The sequence below is a fragment of the Harpia harpyja genome, chromosome 7 (genome assembly GCF_026419915.1).
Source record: "Harpia harpyja isolate bHarHar1 chromosome 7, bHarHar1 primary haplotype, whole genome shotgun sequence".
In the NCBI taxonomy this organism is placed as follows: domain Eukaryota; kingdom Metazoa; phylum Chordata; class Aves; order Accipitriformes; family Accipitridae; genus Harpia; species Harpia harpyja.
The window spans coordinates 6,292,212-6,310,260 of record NC_068946.1 but is presented as its reverse complement, the minus strand read 5'-3'; the positions used below and the strand labels follow the sequence as shown (position 1 = coordinate 6,310,260).

The 18,049-nt window shown below is 41.5% G+C and overlaps 1 protein-coding gene across 2 annotated transcripts in view; it reads left to right on the top strand.

The window, feature by feature from the left end:
- Positions 1-18,049, top strand: part of MTOR (mechanistic target of rapamycin kinase) — a 68,560-nt gene that overhangs the window by 3,028 nt on the left and 47,483 nt on the right. Inside the window, exons 4-29 of one of the 2 annotated variants that reach the window (XM_052791689.1) lie at positions 339-571; positions 936-1,136; positions 1,895-2,029; positions 2,470-2,745; positions 3,067-3,175; positions 4,032-4,218; positions 4,409-4,537; positions 5,976-6,220; positions 6,400-6,615; positions 7,274-7,479; positions 8,014-8,136; positions 8,492-8,581; positions 8,676-8,768; positions 9,294-9,428; positions 9,777-9,906; positions 10,135-10,385; positions 11,249-11,290; positions 12,328-12,414; positions 13,008-13,175; positions 13,441-13,553; positions 13,966-14,128; positions 14,390-14,482; positions 15,183-15,329; positions 16,144-16,286; positions 17,440-17,602; positions 17,743-17,888. In XM_052791689.1, the coding sequence (XP_052647649.1) occupies positions 339-571; positions 936-1,136; positions 1,895-2,029; positions 2,470-2,745; positions 3,067-3,175; positions 4,032-4,218; positions 4,409-4,537; positions 5,976-6,220; positions 6,400-6,615; positions 7,274-7,479; positions 8,014-8,136; positions 8,492-8,581; positions 8,676-8,768; positions 9,294-9,428; positions 9,777-9,906; positions 10,135-10,385; positions 11,249-11,290; positions 12,328-12,414; positions 13,008-13,175; positions 13,441-13,553; positions 13,966-14,128; positions 14,390-14,482; positions 15,183-15,329; positions 16,144-16,286; positions 17,440-17,602; positions 17,743-17,888 (4,024 nt within the window). The remainder of the gene's footprint in view (positions 1-338; positions 572-935; positions 1,137-1,894; positions 2,030-2,469; positions 2,746-3,066; positions 3,176-4,031; positions 4,219-4,408; positions 4,538-5,975; positions 6,221-6,399; positions 6,616-7,273; positions 7,480-8,013; positions 8,137-8,491; positions 8,582-8,675; positions 8,769-9,293; positions 9,429-9,776; positions 9,907-10,134; positions 10,386-11,248; positions 11,291-12,327; positions 12,415-13,007; positions 13,176-13,440; positions 13,554-13,965; positions 14,129-14,389; positions 14,483-15,182; positions 15,330-16,143; positions 16,287-17,439; positions 17,603-17,742; positions 17,889-18,049) is intronic. The other variant, XM_052791690.1, reaches the window with a different exon arrangement.

Genomic DNA, 18,049 nt, shown 5'->3' with positions numbered 1-18,049 from the left:
GTTGCATGTGGATGGATGTCTTTCTATTGGGAATGGGTCTGTGATCCCAGGGCGGATTTTTTTTTTTTCTCTTTTTAAACTAAAAATGGGGAAAAAAAATCTATGAAGATACTGGATGCATTTTCCTGCCCACTTAACAAGTTCAGGCTCAAAAGAATGGCAGCCCTTTCCTACTGCTTGATTTTTTTGTGGTTTTTTTCTGTGGATTTGCAGTTTAGGAGGAGTTAATGGGAATCTAAGGAATGGATAGGGAATACTAACTCTCATCCAGGCATAACCTACTGTCTGCCTCACCGACTCTTAGGGAGAGCCTACAGCATTGCTCCCTTTCTCTACAGCAAGCCTTATCGGTGTTGAAGGAGGTAACGCCACCCGTATTGGCAGGTTTGCCAACTACCTGAGGAATCTCTTGCCATCCAATGACCCTGTTGTAATGGAGATGGCCTCCAAGGCTATCGGGCGGCTTGCGATGGCTGGTGACACCTTTACAGCTGAGTATGTGGAGTTTGAGGTGAAACGAGCTCTGGAATGGCTGGGAGCTGACAGGAATGAAGGTCGAAGACATGCAGCTGTAAGTGATCCTTCTTTGTCTTCACCTGTCTTAGAACGGGATGGTTAGGATTAGTTAACAGTGGTAGGAGATGTGCACAGAAAGCTGCAGAAAAGCACTGGTCAGGATCAGAATGGGTGCCAGTCTGAGAATCTGTGATGCTCTTGTGGCAGGCATAGCGCTGCCTCATTGCTTCTATGTTAGCCCAGTGACTAAAGAAGATTGAGACACCATTGTGCTAGAAACTGTAAAAGTATGGAGCTGGAAACAGCTCAGGCTCACAGACATTGACATTCTAAATAAAGGATACTACAGTCTAGAAATTATGAGGTTAGTCTATGGGTGTTGGTCCTCGCAGATTGTTAGTTTTTCTCCCCACCTCCAGGTTCTTGTCCTGCGTGAGCTGGCAATCAGTGTGCCTACCTTCTTCTTCCAACAAGTGCAGCCGTTCTTTGACAATATATTTGTGGCTGTGTGGGATCCCAAACAGGCCATCCGAGAGGGAGCTGTTTCTGCCTTAAGAGCCTGCCTTATCCTCACCACTCAACGGGAGCCAAAAGAGATGCAGAAGCCCCAGTGGTACAGAGTAAGAAAATAACTTTGTTTTGAAGCAGCTCCTCATAGTGCAATGCAAATGATCAAATGCCACTTTTTAGAAGAGCTGTCTAAGAACCGTGGTTGCCTTTATCAGTATGTCTGATTTTCAGTAGAAAACTGCCTCACCTTGAAAGGGTTGAAAAGATAATGGCTTACAAAATGAGTAGTTCCTTTATCCCAGTGTAAAAGTAAGCAGAGACTTAACTCTATCAAGAATCCGTTGCTTTATCTGCAGCTCATTTTCAGCTGTTGAGCTTGACCTAGTTTTACAACCATGCAATCATCTATCTATTGTCATCTCTTACTAGCAGATGGTTTTATTAGTGTAGATAAAACATGAGTGAAAAAGGTAAGGACTCTTTTGTCTGAACCTTAGCTTTGCTGCCGTTGTCACATGAATTCAAGCTTCATAATAGCAAATAAGGTTTGGACAGTGCCGTCAAATGTTGTAACTTGGATTCCTTATAGTCAAATCTGTGATGCAGATATTGATGAAGTTTATATCGTGGCACAGTTGACTGGCTGTTTGAGTAGAGCTGTTGAAAATGCTCTGCAGCAGAGTTCACAACTTTTGGGTGAATCTGAATTCTGTAGTGTTATACTCCGTTATTACTCAGTTGAGGTTTGTGGCTACTCTTGGAAAATTACAGGACATCAGTAACTCTTGACTGGCAGTGCTACTTTATTTCCACAGGGTTTGTTTCTGCATGATTGCTGAGGTTTTTTTAATTTTTTTTTTCCCCCAAGCATACATATGAAGAGGCTGAGAAGGGCTTTGATGAGACTTTGGCCAAAGAGAAAGGAATGAACCGTGATGACCGAATCCATGGTGCCTTACTGATCCTCAATGAGCTAGTGAGAATCAGCAGTATGGAGGGAGAGGTGAGAAAATGAACAAGATGGGGATTGTGCCTTTTGGTTGCCAGATTGATTGACAATATGTAGCAACTCGGCAATCTGTGGAAATACCTTATTGTGTTTGAAATGGGGTTGTTGGGCTGAAAAGTCATCTGAACATGGAGTCAGAACATTGATTATTACAAATTGAAGTGTGTCAGAGAAATAACAGCGACAAGTTTGGGCTGAGTAGGTATTAACCTCTGATGGAAAGTGCTATTAACTGGATTAATTACAATGAAAGAGATTATTGTATAGAATGAGGACTCTGTTGCATGTTTTGCTGGATTTTGCTTAGTTGATGTTTTACAGCCTTTTGGATATCAATTATACAGGGTGCTGGTCAGGAGATTTGGGTAGCACTATGTTGGGAATCTCTTATTCAGCTACTTTTTTTTAAAAACATGCTTTTCTACTTTGTCCAGCGCCTTAGAGAGGAGATGGAGGAGATCACTCAGCAGCAGCTTGTGCATGACAAGTACTGCAAAGACCTGATGGGCTTCAGTACCAAACCTCGCCACATCACGCCCTTCACTAGCTTCCAGTCTCTTCAGCCCTCTCAGTCAAATGCTTTGGCTGGTCTTCTGGGGTACAGTGCCCACCAAGGAATCATGGGTTTCGCAACCTCACCTGTCCCAGCAAAGTCTACATTGGTAGAAAGTCGATGCTGCAGGGATCTAATGGAAGAGAAGTTTGATCAAGTAAGTGGTCTTCAACTTGTCTACCGACATTCGCAACACCAGTTCTTATAGAGCAATTGTCCTTCAGGTCCTTACTTAGCAGGCAATACTGCCTAGTATTGAATTGAGGCATCAAAACTCATTAATTATGTGTATTCTGGCTTTGTTACTGTCTCTCTTAGAGTAAGTGATTTACTTTCTTTGGAAGCAGTCTTAATTATCCATCTTTCTGATGGATTCTGAAGCCAAACGTCAGTAGAATGCCTTAAAGCACCCAGGTAATAAACATTTGGCCATTACTGCCAATGGCCAACCTTCAAAGCCCAATCTATCTCCTTTCAGGTGTGCCAGTGGGTTCTCAAGTGCAGAACCAGCAAAAATTCTTTGATCCAGATGACGGTTCTCAATCTGCTACCACGATTGGCGGCTTTCCGTCCTTCAGCATTCACAGGTGACAAGACAGATGGTTGGATGTTAGAAGTGTTGCTGAAATTGGGCTGGAAGTAATCTAGCTGTCTTTGGTCCAGATGAGCTTGTGCAGGCAATGCAGCAGTACAAATGTGGTGCTTGTAAGATGAGCAAATTCCTCTGTGGGAGGACAGTCTTTTTTTTCTTCCCCGAATAAGTGTGACTTTATCTGATGCCAAAATGTTGCTCTGATGAAGAAAATGGACTGAAAACTATTGTCTGAATTCTGTGATCAATACCATAAGAGATAGAACATCCCTTTTGGTTTTTTTCCTCAGTGTGTCAGAGCTGGGGTTGAACTCTGCTCTCTTGCTCCCACTCAATGTATCCCAAATATTACCAGCAGAGTTGTCTTCCTTTTTCTCTGTTGTATGTGCCAGGAAATATCAAGTAAAAATGGGAAATACCTGCCAGCTTTAAGGCAGTTCAGTTGATTTATCAAGCAAGCTTAGGAGAGCATCAGAGTTGGAGGCAAGTCACCAGGCTGCTCTAAGTGGGTTGGAACAAACTTTGTGTTATTATTCTAAATTTCCAATCAATCACTATAAAAACAAGATGCTTGGATCTTACTTGTGTATAGAACCTGTTGCAATGGGTTTTTTTTTCCCTCAAAGTTCTTTCATTTTGGTGATTTTTTTTTTTTTTTTTTTTAAAAGTCTTCTGGGCTTTGAAAATTTTATTATATGGTGACATGTGTTTGCCACTGCTCATGTCAGCAAACTTTATATGGCTACGTCTGTTCCCTAGTTTTATACTTGTAAAGGTTTAGTTGCAAATGTGATGCAACTGTATCAACCTCAATGAGTTCCAATATCTGTGTTGTTTTTTCTTCTGGGCAGCTGATCAGTATCTTCCAGACACCATGAATCATGTTCTCAGCTGTGTGAAGAAGGAGAAGGAGCGAACAGCAGCCTTCCAGGCCTTGGGTTTGCTTTCTGTGGCTGTAAGGTCTGAGTTTCAAGCTTACCTGCCGAAAGTCCTTGAAATCATAAAAGCAGCTCTTCCACCAAAGGACTTTGCCCACAAGTAAGTATGTGAAGGTTGGAGGTAGAAACTGAAACACCTGTTCTTCGTATAATTTTTGTGATGTGGGATCAAACTATTGTATTAAAATCAGAGGTATTTCTGTAAGACTGGTAACACAGAAGTGGGATAAGGTAAGATGTTTGAAAAATAGGAGCTCCTCTTAATTAACTTTTATGTGGTCCCTTTCCAGGAGGCAGAAGTCTGTGCAGGTTGATGCCACAGTTTTCACCTGCATTAGTATGCTGGCACGAGCCATGGGACCCAGTATCCAGCAGGACATCAAAGAGCTTTTGGAACCTATGCTGGCTGTGGGCCTGAGGTAGGTACAAGGCACACGAGCATATTTTTCTGTTAGCCACTGGATGGCATTGTTGGCTATACCGATGAGACCTTGAAAGCCTTCAGACTGAGAAGGAAGATTAGTGCTTTTAAATGATGTTTCAGAAGATCAGTATAGCTCTTTCAGAAGAATAATATTTTTGAAGTGTTAATGTGTCTGTTGAGTTACTTAAGACCGTTGGTCTCTGTGTAGAGAAATGTTTTTGTAGAACGACTAGTGAATTCAAAAGCAATCTCCTTTTACTTTCCACTATTCAAACACATTTGGCAACAGCCTGCAATAATTTAGAAAGCCTCTGAAGGCCAGCAGCTTTCTGCCTGTCATGGTTTAACCCCAGCCAGCAACTAAGCACCACGCGGCTGCTTGCTCACTTCCCCCCACCCAGTGGGATGGGGGAGAGAATTGGAAAAAAAAAGGTAAAACTCATGGGTTGAGATAAGAACAATTTAATAGGACAGAAAGGAAGAAAATAATAATGATAATAGTAACAATAATAAAATGACAATAATAATAAAAGAATTGGAATATACGAAACAAGTGATGCACAACGCAATTGCTCACCACTCGCTGACTGATGCCCAGTTAGTTCCTGAGCTGCAATTCCTGCCCCCTCCCAGGCCAACTCCCCCCAGTTTATATACTGGGCATGACGTCACGTGGTATGGAATATTCCTTTGGCCAGTTTGGGTCAGCTGTCCTGGCTGTGTCCCCTCCCAAGTTCTTGTGCCCTTCCAGCCTTCTTGCTGGCTGGGCATGAGAAGCTGAAAAATCCTTGACTTAGTCTAAACACTACATAGCAACAACTGAAAACATCAGTGTGTTATCAATGTTCTTCTCATACTGAATCCAAAACATAACACTATACCAGCTACTAGAAAGAAAATTAACTCTGTCCCAGCTAAAACCAGGACACTGCCATATCAAATTGACAGGGAAGGAGAATTGAAGCACTCAATATTTTCTCCTGGCTTCTTTCACCTTTGGAGCTGACAGTTCCCATTGGAAATTTCCTAGCTCATGAAGCTGTTAGTATGGGAGGGTACAGAGAAAGTATCCAGGCAGCACAAAGCTGTTTAGACTAGATTAATGTTACCATCTGGAAGTTAATTTAGTTGCCTTTGTGTCTAAAAAGAACAAGAATAAGGAATCACTTAGATTTGTAACAGTATTCTAGTAATATTGCCTAATGTAGCAATGTGTGCTGCAGTCAGGCAGTTTGCTCACCAAGTTCATACAATAAGGTCATCTCATGTGCCTGAGTTCACACAAGGACTGCTGTGCTCTGCTGGCAGGTGTTGCTGTGATGTGTGAATGCCTGCAATTATCTTCTGATGTGCAAAGGCATAAACAAAAGGGTGAAATATGCACCTCATATTGTTTGTGTTCTAATGACTATCTGCCTGCTTTTTGCCCTCAGCCCTGCTCTAACAGCTGTGCTGTATGACTTGAGTCGTCAGATCCCTCAGCTAAAGAAGGATATCCAGGATGGGCTGCTGAAAATGCTCTCCCTTGTTCTAATGCACAAGCCTCTGCGACATCCAGGCATGCCAAAGGGCCTTGCCCACCAGCTTGCCTCCCCTAGCCTCACCAACATCCCGGAGGCCAGTGACGTGGGTAGCATCACCCTTGCCCTTCGTACACTGGGTAGCTTTGAGTTTGAAGGTAAGATGAAATAAGGAAGCAGGGTGCCAAGGGGTATGGGATATTGAACACTACTGCATTGGAGTAGAGTACAAGTAGGAGGAAAACTCTGAGAGCACTTTCTTTAAACTCTTCTTCCCTGGAAAGACCAGTAATTGAGGTGTAAATCTGTGTTAAACTCCCCATCTTCTTCTTTCTAGGCCACTCTCTGACTCAGTTTGTTCGGCACTGTGCAGACCACTTTCTGAACAGTGAACACAAGGAGATCCGGATGGAAGCAGCCCGCACTTGCTCTCGCTTGCTCACACCTTCCATCCACTTGATCAGTGGTCATGCCCATGTGGTCAGTCAGACGGCAGTGCAGGTTGTGGCTGATGTTCTCAGCAAACTGCTTGTTGTTGGAATAACTGACCCAGGTTAGTGTGGGGTTCAGAGAAAAAGGTTCTCCTACCACATGTTAATTTTAGCACATAAGTAGGTTGTGATATTATGGTTGTGGTAGAATTTGCATGTATTCGCCACTAACTTAAGATGCCATTCTTTACAAATTAAAAGGTCTCCTAATCTCTCTTCCCAGATCTTGATTTTTGAGGTTTTAATAGAACACTAGTGTAAAATGCTCAAATTATGCCCTTGGTAATCCTTTGAACTAGGTGGAGCCCTGAGACTTCTTTTGCTGTTGTTGTATGTTGTGGCCTTCAACTTTGTAGTTTGGGAAGGAATTGGTCCCTTCTGTTGAATCTTCCTGCTTGATTTTTTTATTCTTTCAGTTGCAATATGGTAACCTCAGATGAGTTCATTTTCTGCACACTGTGTCCAGATGTGCCACTTGTAGGTGCAAGAGGTTGGCATTGTACTGATCTGGGTATTGGGGCAGTAATGAGCAGCACTGATTCTGTTGGGCTGACCTACCCTGTTTCTCATGTGTAAAACACTGACGTAGTGTCTCATGCTGGGGAAGCTCTCAGCATTTCCCTGAGGTTGTGAAGAATTTTTGAGGCCAGTTTGTGAATAAGGGCAATAGTAAGAACAGGAGTTTACTGCATTTAAAGAGAAACAAATGTGTTCTTGCAGACCCTGATATACGTTTCTGTGTGTTGGCTTCTCTGGATGAGCGATTTGATGCTCACCTTGCCCAGGCGGAAAATTTGCAAGCTCTTTTTGTGGCCCTGAATGATCAAGTATTTGAAATCCGAGAGCTGGCCATCTGTACTGTGGGTCGCCTGAGCAGCATGAACCCTGCTTTTGTCATGCCTTTCCTGCGCAAGATGTTAATCCAGGTAATGAAGAGGGATGCCTGCAGTGAAAATAGGGTAGTTGGTATTGAGACTAAGATGGTGTTAAAGAACTGGGTTATCTAGCTGTAGTGAATGTATGGGAGAATGGGGTAATATCTCCCTTTTGGAAAATATTTATTACCCAGCTTAGTAGGTTTCAGGAAGTCTCTTGAGGGATAGATGTTTGGACTGAAGCTATATGGATGTATTAGCAGTCATTATTTCACCCCACATTCATCATGCTGAGTGCTTTCCATCTGTATTGAGGAAGAATGTTCTGTGCTGCTTTTAGGTGAATGGATGGCACCGCTTCATAAACGTAGATGGTTTTGGAGCCATCTATTCAGTTTTATGCTAATTAATTTTAGCTTCATTTAGACATAAATGACTGGATGGAGAGTAGATGTAGAACGCCCTTTACAAGTGCTGAGCTTGTTTTTTCTTTCTGCTGTCATTGAACAGGAGAGGAGGAAATCCAAAGAATTTTTGCCTACCTTTATTTTTCCTGTTCTCATGCTTCCACTGTCTTTTCTGCAGATTCTAACGGAGCTGGAACACAGTGGTGTTGGCAGGATTAAAGAGCAAAGTGCCAGGATGTTGGGTCACCTGGTTTCTAACGCTCCACGCCTCATTCGTCCGTATATGGAGCCTATCCTTAAGGTAGAGTCTCTATATTTTCCTGGTGACTTTGGAGTGAGATGATATAGCAAATGGATACATGGCCCTCAGGAGCTGCAGTTCTTTTGCTTCGTCATAGCAGGGAAAAGTGAGATTGGTGTGGATGTTACACACAGTAATACATGTATGTGACAGTGTAGCCTAACTTGATTCTGGATTTGCATAAAGTTTGTGAAATGGAAGTTTCATTTACTGTTGAAATGCTCACCATGATGCAAGTTGAGCCTCTGTGGAATCTATTTCAGATGTAAGCAAAAGGAAAGATAATTTTGAGTACTGTATGTACAGCAAGGAGTCTTTTAAACACACTGTAATTTGTTCCTCTGTCACCTACCAGGCACTGATTGTGAAACTGAAAGATCCTGATCCAGATCCAAATCCAGGGGTGATTAACAATGTCCTAGCTACCATAGGGGAGCTTGCACAGGTAAGGATACTGCAGGTACTTCTTTGTCAAGCTTGTCAGTTGTTAAGCTTTTGGCAATGCTAGATGAAGGACTTTGATTTTTGTCTTTCAATAGGTCAGTGGGCTGGAAATGAGGAAGTGGGTGGATGAGCTCTTCATTATAATTATGGACATGCTACAGGACTCCTCCCTGCTGGCTAAAAGACAAGTGAGTGTTTGACAACTGCACTAAACTTGCCATCCCCTGTGACCAAAGCTGTAACAGAATATCCATGTGTTCCATCATAGCTGCTAAAATGAACCTTTAAATCACTTGAGTCTCTCTTGTGGAGTGTATAGTCACACTTGTGGCACACAGGTGAGGGATTGCAGTGCCTGTCTGTTGTGACATTATACAGAGGTGTTAAAGGAAAAGAAGAAGAAAGGGGGGAAAAAAAAGGAAGCAGTTTTTATTGGAAGGCTTGGACTCACTGAACTGAATGCCTATTTGAATTCTATCTCTGACTGAGGGCAATTGTGGCAGTCAGAGTCTAACAAATTGTTGATTATCACTTCCTTTGCTATTGCTTATTAAAACCCACTCTTTATAGAGGCTTTCAAACCATGGATTGTGGTTTGCAGTGTCATGCTAAAATGCTCAAAAAAACTTTATAGAAGTTGAATGACTGATGGATTAGGAGACATAATAAATTCCGGGGTCAAAACTAATCTTCTCTGGGCTTGATCTTTCCAGGTGGCTCTTTGGACACTGGGACAGCTTGTGGCCAGTACTGGTTATGTGGTGGAACCATACAGGAAGTACCCAACTTTGCTGGAGGTGCTTCTGAACTTCCTGAAGACTGAGCAGAACCAGGGCACCCGTAGAGAGGTATGAACATGAAGCTATTACGTAACCATTTCTAAAAGTTTTTTGGGGGGAGAGAGAACTGTCAAATAAATGTGTCTGCATAGATTCAGGGTGGGGAGGGAGGTGAAATACAATTGTTGTGGCTGATAGAAGTACAGTAAGCAGATTTAAGAGGTGAAAGTGTTGAGTCAGTGAAATCGCCTCCAGCAGGTGAAAGGAAAGCACTGATGTTTTTTCCAGTTAGTCAATTTAGTTCCAGATCTTCTCTCGTTAATCCTCAGGACCTTTCCAAACATGCAGGTTCATGGGTTGACTTTTGCCTTGGTGATGAAGTTCTGATGAATTTTGGTTTTGTTTCTGTCTTATCAGGCTATTCGTGTGTTAGGTTTGTTGGGTGCTTTGGACCCTTACAAACACAAAGTGAACATTGGCATGATTGATCAGTCACGAGATGCTTCAGCTGTCAGCCTCTCGGAGTCCAAATCCAGCCAGGATTCTTGTAAGCATCTGAATTTATTTCAAGTGAATAGCTTCATGACCTACAAACAGGTCTTGATTTTTTTGTTTGTTTTGTTTTTGTTGTTGTTCTGCTTTGTTGTTACCAGTTTGTCTCCTCTTTATTAATAAATTATTAGTGTACATGTTTTCACCTAATACTCGGGTGCTCCTGAACTGGTATTCAAGACCATTTAATATGTAGCTTGTGACACTGCCTTCTTTCTCCTAGCGGACTACAGTACCAGTGAGATGTTGGTGAACATGGGAAACCTCCCTCTGGATGAGTTCTATCCAGCTGTCTCTATGGTGGCATTGATGAGAATTTTCCGAGACCAATCCTTGTCCCAACACCACACTATGGTAGTTCAGGCTATCACCTTTATTTTCAAATCTCTTGGGCTGAAGTGTGTGCAATTCCTGCCCCAGGTCATGCCAACGTTCCTTAATGTAATACGGGTTTGTGATGGTGCCATCAGAGAGGTGAGTGTACTAGGGACCACTACTTCTTCCTTCCTGTTCCACTGCCCTAAAATAAGAATCCATTTTTTAAAAGAGAATGCAACTGGCTTTGGGCATTGCTATGCTGTGTGTTGCTGCCAAGCATGCTGCAGAAGTGAAGTTCAGCTTTGCTTTTTCTCTCCTGTAAGCATTTGGTGGAATATCCAGTGGAAACAATTTTTCTGCTTCTTACTGAAACAGCTGCTTCTGAGCATAATCCTTAGAAGGCCAATATTTGATTCTGTTTTTTTATCAAGCTGGTCTTGTTCAGGAAAACAGCCTGTGCAGCTTCCAGAGCTTTCAGTGATCTCTGCATTAATTTACTGTTGCAAACAGTATTATTAAATAATAGAGGTAGATTCTTTAAATTTCTGATGCAACCATGTACTTTGCCTCATCAAGGAAAATTCAATTTGCTACAGTCTGCTAACATTCAGAGCAGTGTGGGTGGTGATTTCACAGCAATGCTTTCTCTTCCTTCCCACTTAAGTTACAGTTTTAGAAGGAAACGAGAATTGCGTGAAGATAATAATGGGCTTAAGGTTCATCTAACCAGAGATGGCTGCTGTTTGCTGAGCCTTTTCCTCAGGCAGCTGAAAATAATCTCTGGGGTGGGAAGGGCAGTTTGCGCTAGTTATTGGTACTGTGTTTTATAGGTGGGATGGGTGCTCCCTTAGCAGAATCCCAACCCTGCTATAGAACCACTGTTTTCTCCCAGACTGAACTACCACTCAGATTGGAAGGAAAACATCTCACACGCCTGGGTTGGCCGAACTCCTAGACCTGACTGATCTAACTTGCTTGAAAGCTATGCAGTTGTGCACACTCTGTTTAAAAATTTTCAGGTAAAAGAAGATGGTGAAAGTGTACTGGGGAGAAGAGCTGAGGTGGGTATGCGTGACACTAAAGCCTAATGGAGGCAGGTCCTTGTCCTATATGTAAGCATCTTCTCACAACACCAAAAAAAGGCACAGTACAGGAGCTCAGGGTTCATTTTTGGTAAATGTAGGTATACTGCTCTCACTAAAGTAGCTGATGTTATTTCTTACTTAGTGTTCACAAAGATCGGTTATCTATCTTTCTGAGCTCCACTTTGTATTTTGTCACTATAGTCTTCAAATTCTGCATGAAGAATTGAAATTTAATATATGATAACTTACATTTCCCTATTTTCCTAGAGGAAAAAAGACTACATTTATTTCGTGGACAAAGCGATTTAACCCACATTATTTCATAACAGTCTCAAAAGTAAATTCATTGTCATGAGTGAATGCGTAAGACTGTATTGGGGCAAAAGGAATTGCAAAACTGTCATAGTATATCCAAATAAAATTGTCTCAGTCAAAATTCTTCTATGGTACAATCAACCATCTTTCAAAAAAATGTAATATTTCTAGCAAGGACCAAACTCTCTTCCCCAGTAACTTTTCACCAATATATCTTGGTGGGGATGGGAAAGAGTACAGAAAGAGTATCTTAAAATGTGTGTCAGTTTGGTTTACAGGCAGGGGGAAAGATTAGGGGCTAAATTTTTGGAAGCATCCTTCAAACCTAAATTACAAAGCTCTGTAGTTTAGGTTTGCACTTGCAAGTCTGTTTTGTCACTTTATAAATGTGCTGACACATTATAAACCCCTGTTTGTATGCTTGACTGTCTAAGGCTTTGAGCTCATAAAACTTTTGATCCAAGTTGGGGAGGAACCAACCAAAAAACCCAAAACTACTCCCACCCCCACCACCCAAAACCCCAAACCACTGAGCTGAAGCAGCCAAGAATTTAGCCCCAGTTTTTGAGCATATAGGAGCTATGCATGCTATTTGTTTGGTAAATGAGCTTGCAATTGGCCTGTGAAACATCGTTCACCCAGTGTTGCTTTGATGTTTGAATAAGCTACATTGATCATTACACATTTCTTCTTTCCAGTTCCTGTTCCAGCAGCTAGGGATGTTGGTGTCCTTTGTGAGAAGTCATATTCGGCCCTATATGGATGAAATTGTCACACTGATGAGAGTGAGTACAATCTTTAAGCCAGGATTTTACTGTCAGAAAAGGTGAATGGTGTTTCTGTCATTATCAAATGTATCAATTACTTTGTAAATTCATATGAAGTGCAGAATTCCACGCATTTGAAGTAATAATTGTATTTTGCAATAACATGTATTTGAAACAATAATATACATTATTGCTAGTAACTGCAATAAGAGTAGCTCCTAGATTCTGCTAAGTGCCTGAGTTCTTTTGAGCGCTTGGATTTTGTGCACTTATTACTGTCAGAAACATAGTTTTAGCAAGAGGTGTTTGGAGTTCATAAATAGGTGGCATTTCACTTCATTTTCACTTACTGTTTGCAAACACTTAGAAGGAATAGGAAAAATCAGTTGCCTAGAGGTTGTTTTTAACAGCTATATACTGAAGGCACAGAGTGTTTTAAAAACAGACCAAAACTGTCAATTTATATTAGTCTATAAGGGAGGTGTAGTCCCTCCCTGCAATCTTGAATTCATCTAGTGACTGTCTCCTACAGTTTGCTTTTTTTGTAATTGGTATAGCTCAGTTGAAGAACTGTTTAATTTCTGCCTCCCCCCTCCTTTTTTCTTCTGTAGGACTTCTGGGTCATGAACAACTCCATACAGAGCACAATTATCCTGCTTATTGAGCAAATTGTGGTAGCTCTAGGAGGCGAATTCAAACTTTATCTGCCTCAGCTCATTCCTCACATGTTACGGGTCTTCATGCATGACAGTAGTCAGAGTCGCATTGTCTCTGTCAAGGTGAGTGGGAAGCTGCAGCAGCTGAGTTGATTTGGGTAGTGCTGAGGCAGTTGAGTGCCCAATGTGCAATGCTCCAGCAGGGCTTCTTGCTTGTGTGTCGCAAGCAAGTGGGATAGGTGCTGTTCAGCAGTGGCTTAGTGTGAAATGATGTAGACAGTGCTTTGTTTAAAGTGCAGGGTTGAAGCAACTTTTCACTGGATACTGACTGATTTAGAATGCATTTATTTCCTGACTTTGAGTCACACCGGGTCATTTTTCCCTCCAGCTATTGAATGCGATTCAGCTCTTCGGAGCAAACTTGGATGACTACCTTCATTTGTTACTACCTCCCATTGTAAAGCTATTCGATGCCCCAGATGTCCCAGTGGTGGCTCGCAAGTAAGTGTTGGTGGCTTTGCAGTCTCTTTTTTTGCTGGTGGTATCTAAGTTCTGCAATGGCTGCCCTAGCCACATGCAGAATGAAATACCGCTTAGTTCCTTCCATGGGTTTTCTCTGTGTTAAATTAGTATGGAAAGTTATTTTTGGTTGGGCGTCACAGCACTGTTACTAGCTTTTCTTGGGTATAGGCTATTATTTTCTGGTTCTCACCTCCCAGTATTTTAGTCACTGCAACTTGCAAGCTGTCCTGCATGTAATAGCTGCATTAACAGAGTTCTGGTGACCTGTTTTTCCTATTAGTGTTGATGCCTAGGAGGACTGAGCGTGAATCACTTATGTATTTTTACATCTCATTTCTCCTGTCTTATACCATGAGAGGTAAGTCCTCCCTTCTTTCTGCTCTGACTTTAGAGCTGCTCTAGAAACAGTGGACCGCTTGACAGAGTCCCTGGATTTCACTGATTATGCTTCACGGATTATTCATCCCATTGTGCGAACACTAGATCAGAGCCCTGAGCTACGAACAACTGCGATGGACACCCTCTCCTCTCTGGTGTTCCAGCTGGGAAAGAAGGTAATATTCTTCTTAGGCTTGAAAGCTCATAGAAGGAGGGACTGTCTCAAAGATCAAGGCTTTAAAGTTGAATATTTGTAATGCACTCACTCTGCATTTTAAAGAAAACAGATTTTTCTTCTCTTGGTCGTTTCTGGAATCGGGAGTTACTGAAATCAAACTTTCAGAATTGGTTTCGTGTAAGATCAATGAAACAAAGGTGGAATTTTACTGCTCTTGGTGAGACTGAGTAACTAGCTTTTGATGTATTCCCCTGTACAGTACCAGATTTTTATCCCGATGGTGAACAAAGTTCTGGTGCGACACAGAATTAACCATCAACGCTATGATGTTCTTATCTGCAGAATTGTAAAGGTGAGGTGACAAGTATATAGTTGTTTGCATAAGGGCACTTTGGGGATGTTTTCATGTTGAAAAAGAAGTAGCTGGAAACTTCACTTTGAGTTACTCATAAAATGAAGAATGGTTGTTGCTGTATTTGTGTGTTAAGTACAGCTTTTTAAGGAGACTTTGAGATTGCATTGGGAAAAATATCGTCCCATGGAAAAATCACTGCAAGTTCTAGGTAAGAACTTAGACTTGTAGCCAGTGTCATTACTTTTTTCTCAGTAGTTCTTAAATGTGGATTTTACCCTATTTTTTCCATAGTTTCAGGTCTTAAGGAGACCTTGTTATCTCAGCATTTTCTGTAGTATGTCCCACATTTCAAAAACTCAGTAACTGCTTTGCAATTTGATTAGTGTGGAACAAGTAGCACACTGCTGTTCTAGGCTTACTAGTGAGTCAAACAGGAAAGAGTGTTTGTTTTAAGGTGTATTATTTTGACTTTTAATACTAGGGGCTAAGATTTCTTACCAGTTACCTTGAATAGAAAAGGGATGTAATTTGAGTTCTCTGGTTTATCAGGTGTAATCATTATAATGAAACATGGTTGTTTGCCTCACAAATTTTGCTGTGAGATTGGATAGTTCTCTGACTTTATCATCCATTTGGCTTGTAGAAAATTGCTTTTGTATGTGTGGGTGTGATCTTCATTGTAGGCCATTTATTGTAGGGCTATACTCTTGCTGATGAAGAGGAGGATCCCCTGATTTATCAGCACCGAATGCTGAGAAGCAACCAGGGAGAAACTTTGGCCAGTGGTCCTGTGGAAACAGGTCCCATGAAGAAATTACATGTTAGCACCATCAACCTGCAGAAGGTAAGACTGGAGCGCTGACCAGCATGAGTCTGCTACTGAAGGGAGGAGCTATTGTGTCACATCTAAGGAGTCTGTCCAGTGCAACTAAACTACATTTATTTCCATCTCTTTTCTGTTGCCAGTTCTGTACAAAACTGAGGTCAAAGTAGTGTCTGAGACTCTCTTTAAAATTAGAAGGTGCTAAGAAACTTTAAAGACAGGAGAAGCTGAATTATCAGACTATTAATGGCCGTGAAGTAATCTTGACACTTTCTTGTTATGTGAAGTATGAACACGACTTCCTAGACCACAAGGAATCATCTGTAGCTTGTAGAGACATCCATTTCAGAGCCTCTGCCTTTTTTTATCAGCCACTTATCTTATATCTTGGTGCTATATTCTCTTGAAGCCAGTATAGAACTTAATAGCTAAGACTGGCTAATTTGAACAGTAAATGCATGTAGCACTCAGTTCAGTAGTGGGATGGATTGGTTTGAAAATGCTGGACTTAAAAATGTAATTCTAAATGCATTAAGTATTTTTAAGCTGATGTTTCAACAGTGGCTTCAGCTCTTGATGTATTTTTGTAGGGGAAGAATTATTCATGTTAAATACGTGGCATGTCATGACAGGAATACATTTAGGGAAGATTTGTTAGAAATGAGACTGAAGTACTGCAAATTATCTGGTAAAGGTAATGGATTTCAGGGAATTGAAAAGAATCTCAACAATGTGATTTGGAGCTGTAGAGAAGTAATGCTGCCTGCTGATGGATTTCTTCTGCTTTTGGATAGTGCTTCATTTGGTAGTTGAATTGTCTTGCTTTGTACTGCAGGCCTGGGGAGCAGCGAGAAGAGTTTCCAAAGATGACTGGTTGGAATGGTTAAGACGACTGAGTTTGGAGCTGCTGAAAGATTCCTCCTCGCCATCCTTGCGCTCGTGCTGGGCCCTGGCTCAGGCATATAATCCCATGGCTCGGTAGTGTAATTCTGTTTGTTTCGGATCACTTGAAATTGCAGATGCAAGCCAGATATAAGGAAAAAGAAAGTTACTTAAAAGCTCTTAGGTTCCATAAATAGTTCCTGCTTTGGGACAAATCAAATAGCTGGCAACTTGATTTCATTTCCACCCTTCCCAGTTGGCTGCTCCATCATATACACAAAATCTTTCAGTGGAATTCTGCATATTAGGCTAGAAATAACATAAGGCACATAAAAGTGAAGCTGGAAAAACAGCAGAGTATGAAATAGTTTCAAGGATCTACTGCGGGTGAATAAAAATGCCTGTGAGTGGAATAAGCCACAGTGCTTTTTCTTTTGCAACCAGTATGTCTGGAGAAACTTTGAGCCTCTGTAAGCAGTTGCCTGTTTATCTCTTCTTGATGATACACACTTGCCATCTCAGTGTATATGAGTCTGACTACTGCCGTTAGAAAAGTGTTCATTCCTGGTTTAGTTTTGTCTTAATGTGAGTTTTGTCATTTTTGAAATAGAAGGGCAAACAGCATGATGAAAAGTCAGCAGTTCCTAGGTAGGCAGAGGTAATGCTAGCATCCTCCATGTATACTCCATGCATCTCAAACCCATCCCATGGTTATTCCTCCACAGTACTAGCAGTGACAAGGGCTGTCACCGTATCTGTTTTTCACACCTTTTCTTCTTCTCAAGCTTTACCACTAATGCAAATTCCAGCTATTGCAGTCCTCTAGTGAGCACAGAAAACACAAGTGTTGCAGCATGTGTGTCCAGAGAAATGTACAATCATCTTTTTCACTACATTCCCTTGTGATCTAAGGCAGACTAGGCCTGGTTCTTCATAGCGGAAGAGAAGAGCATCCTTGCTGCTATGAAGAGTTTGTTGTAGCCTAAAATACTTGCTAGCATATGATAGTACAATATTTCTACTATTGTAGTATATCATCCTATTATATATTTTTAAAATGCAGGTTTCACAAAGTATTTGGTATAGAAGTTAGCTCTATAAAAACTGATAACTATTGATTGCAGGTAGACATATAAATACATTTTGTGGCTTGCTTCCTCTAAATGAGAAGCCAAGTCCACTGTCAAATAGACTTTTTCTCCTGAATGATGAATCCCTACCTCTCACTCTCTTTTGTTTTCCTCCTCAGAGATCTCTTCAATGCTGCTTTTGTTTCATGCTGGTCTGAACTGAATGAAGACCAGCAGGATGAGCTGATCCGAAGCATTGAATTGGCCCTGACTTCTCAGGACATTGCAGAAGTCACTCAGACACTGCTGAACTTGGCAGAATTCATGGAACACAGTGACAAGGTAGAGATGCTGTTTGTTAGGCAACTCTTTTCTAATGCTGGCTAGCTGGCTGATGTCTAGTCTATGGAAAGGGTCTTAATAGTTCATACGTACTTCTTTTTTATACTCATCCTGCTTTTGATGTATGTGCTTCTACCCAGGGTCCACTGCCTTTGAGAGATGATAATGGCATTGTCCTCCTGGGGGAAAGAGCTGCAAAATGTCGAGCATATGCCAAGGCCCTTCACTACAAGGAGCTGGAATTTCAAAAGGGTCCCACCCCAGCCATTCTAGAGTCTCTCATCAGGTAGGATCACAACTGATGGGATTTCTGCTATTGCATCAGTACCCAATTTAGGATACCATTAGGATGAATCTAGGTAATTCTTAGGATTTCACTCTCTGCCACAAGAATTTGTTGTAGGCTTACTAACTAGCTTGCAGATGTACAGTCCTAGCTGCTGAGTT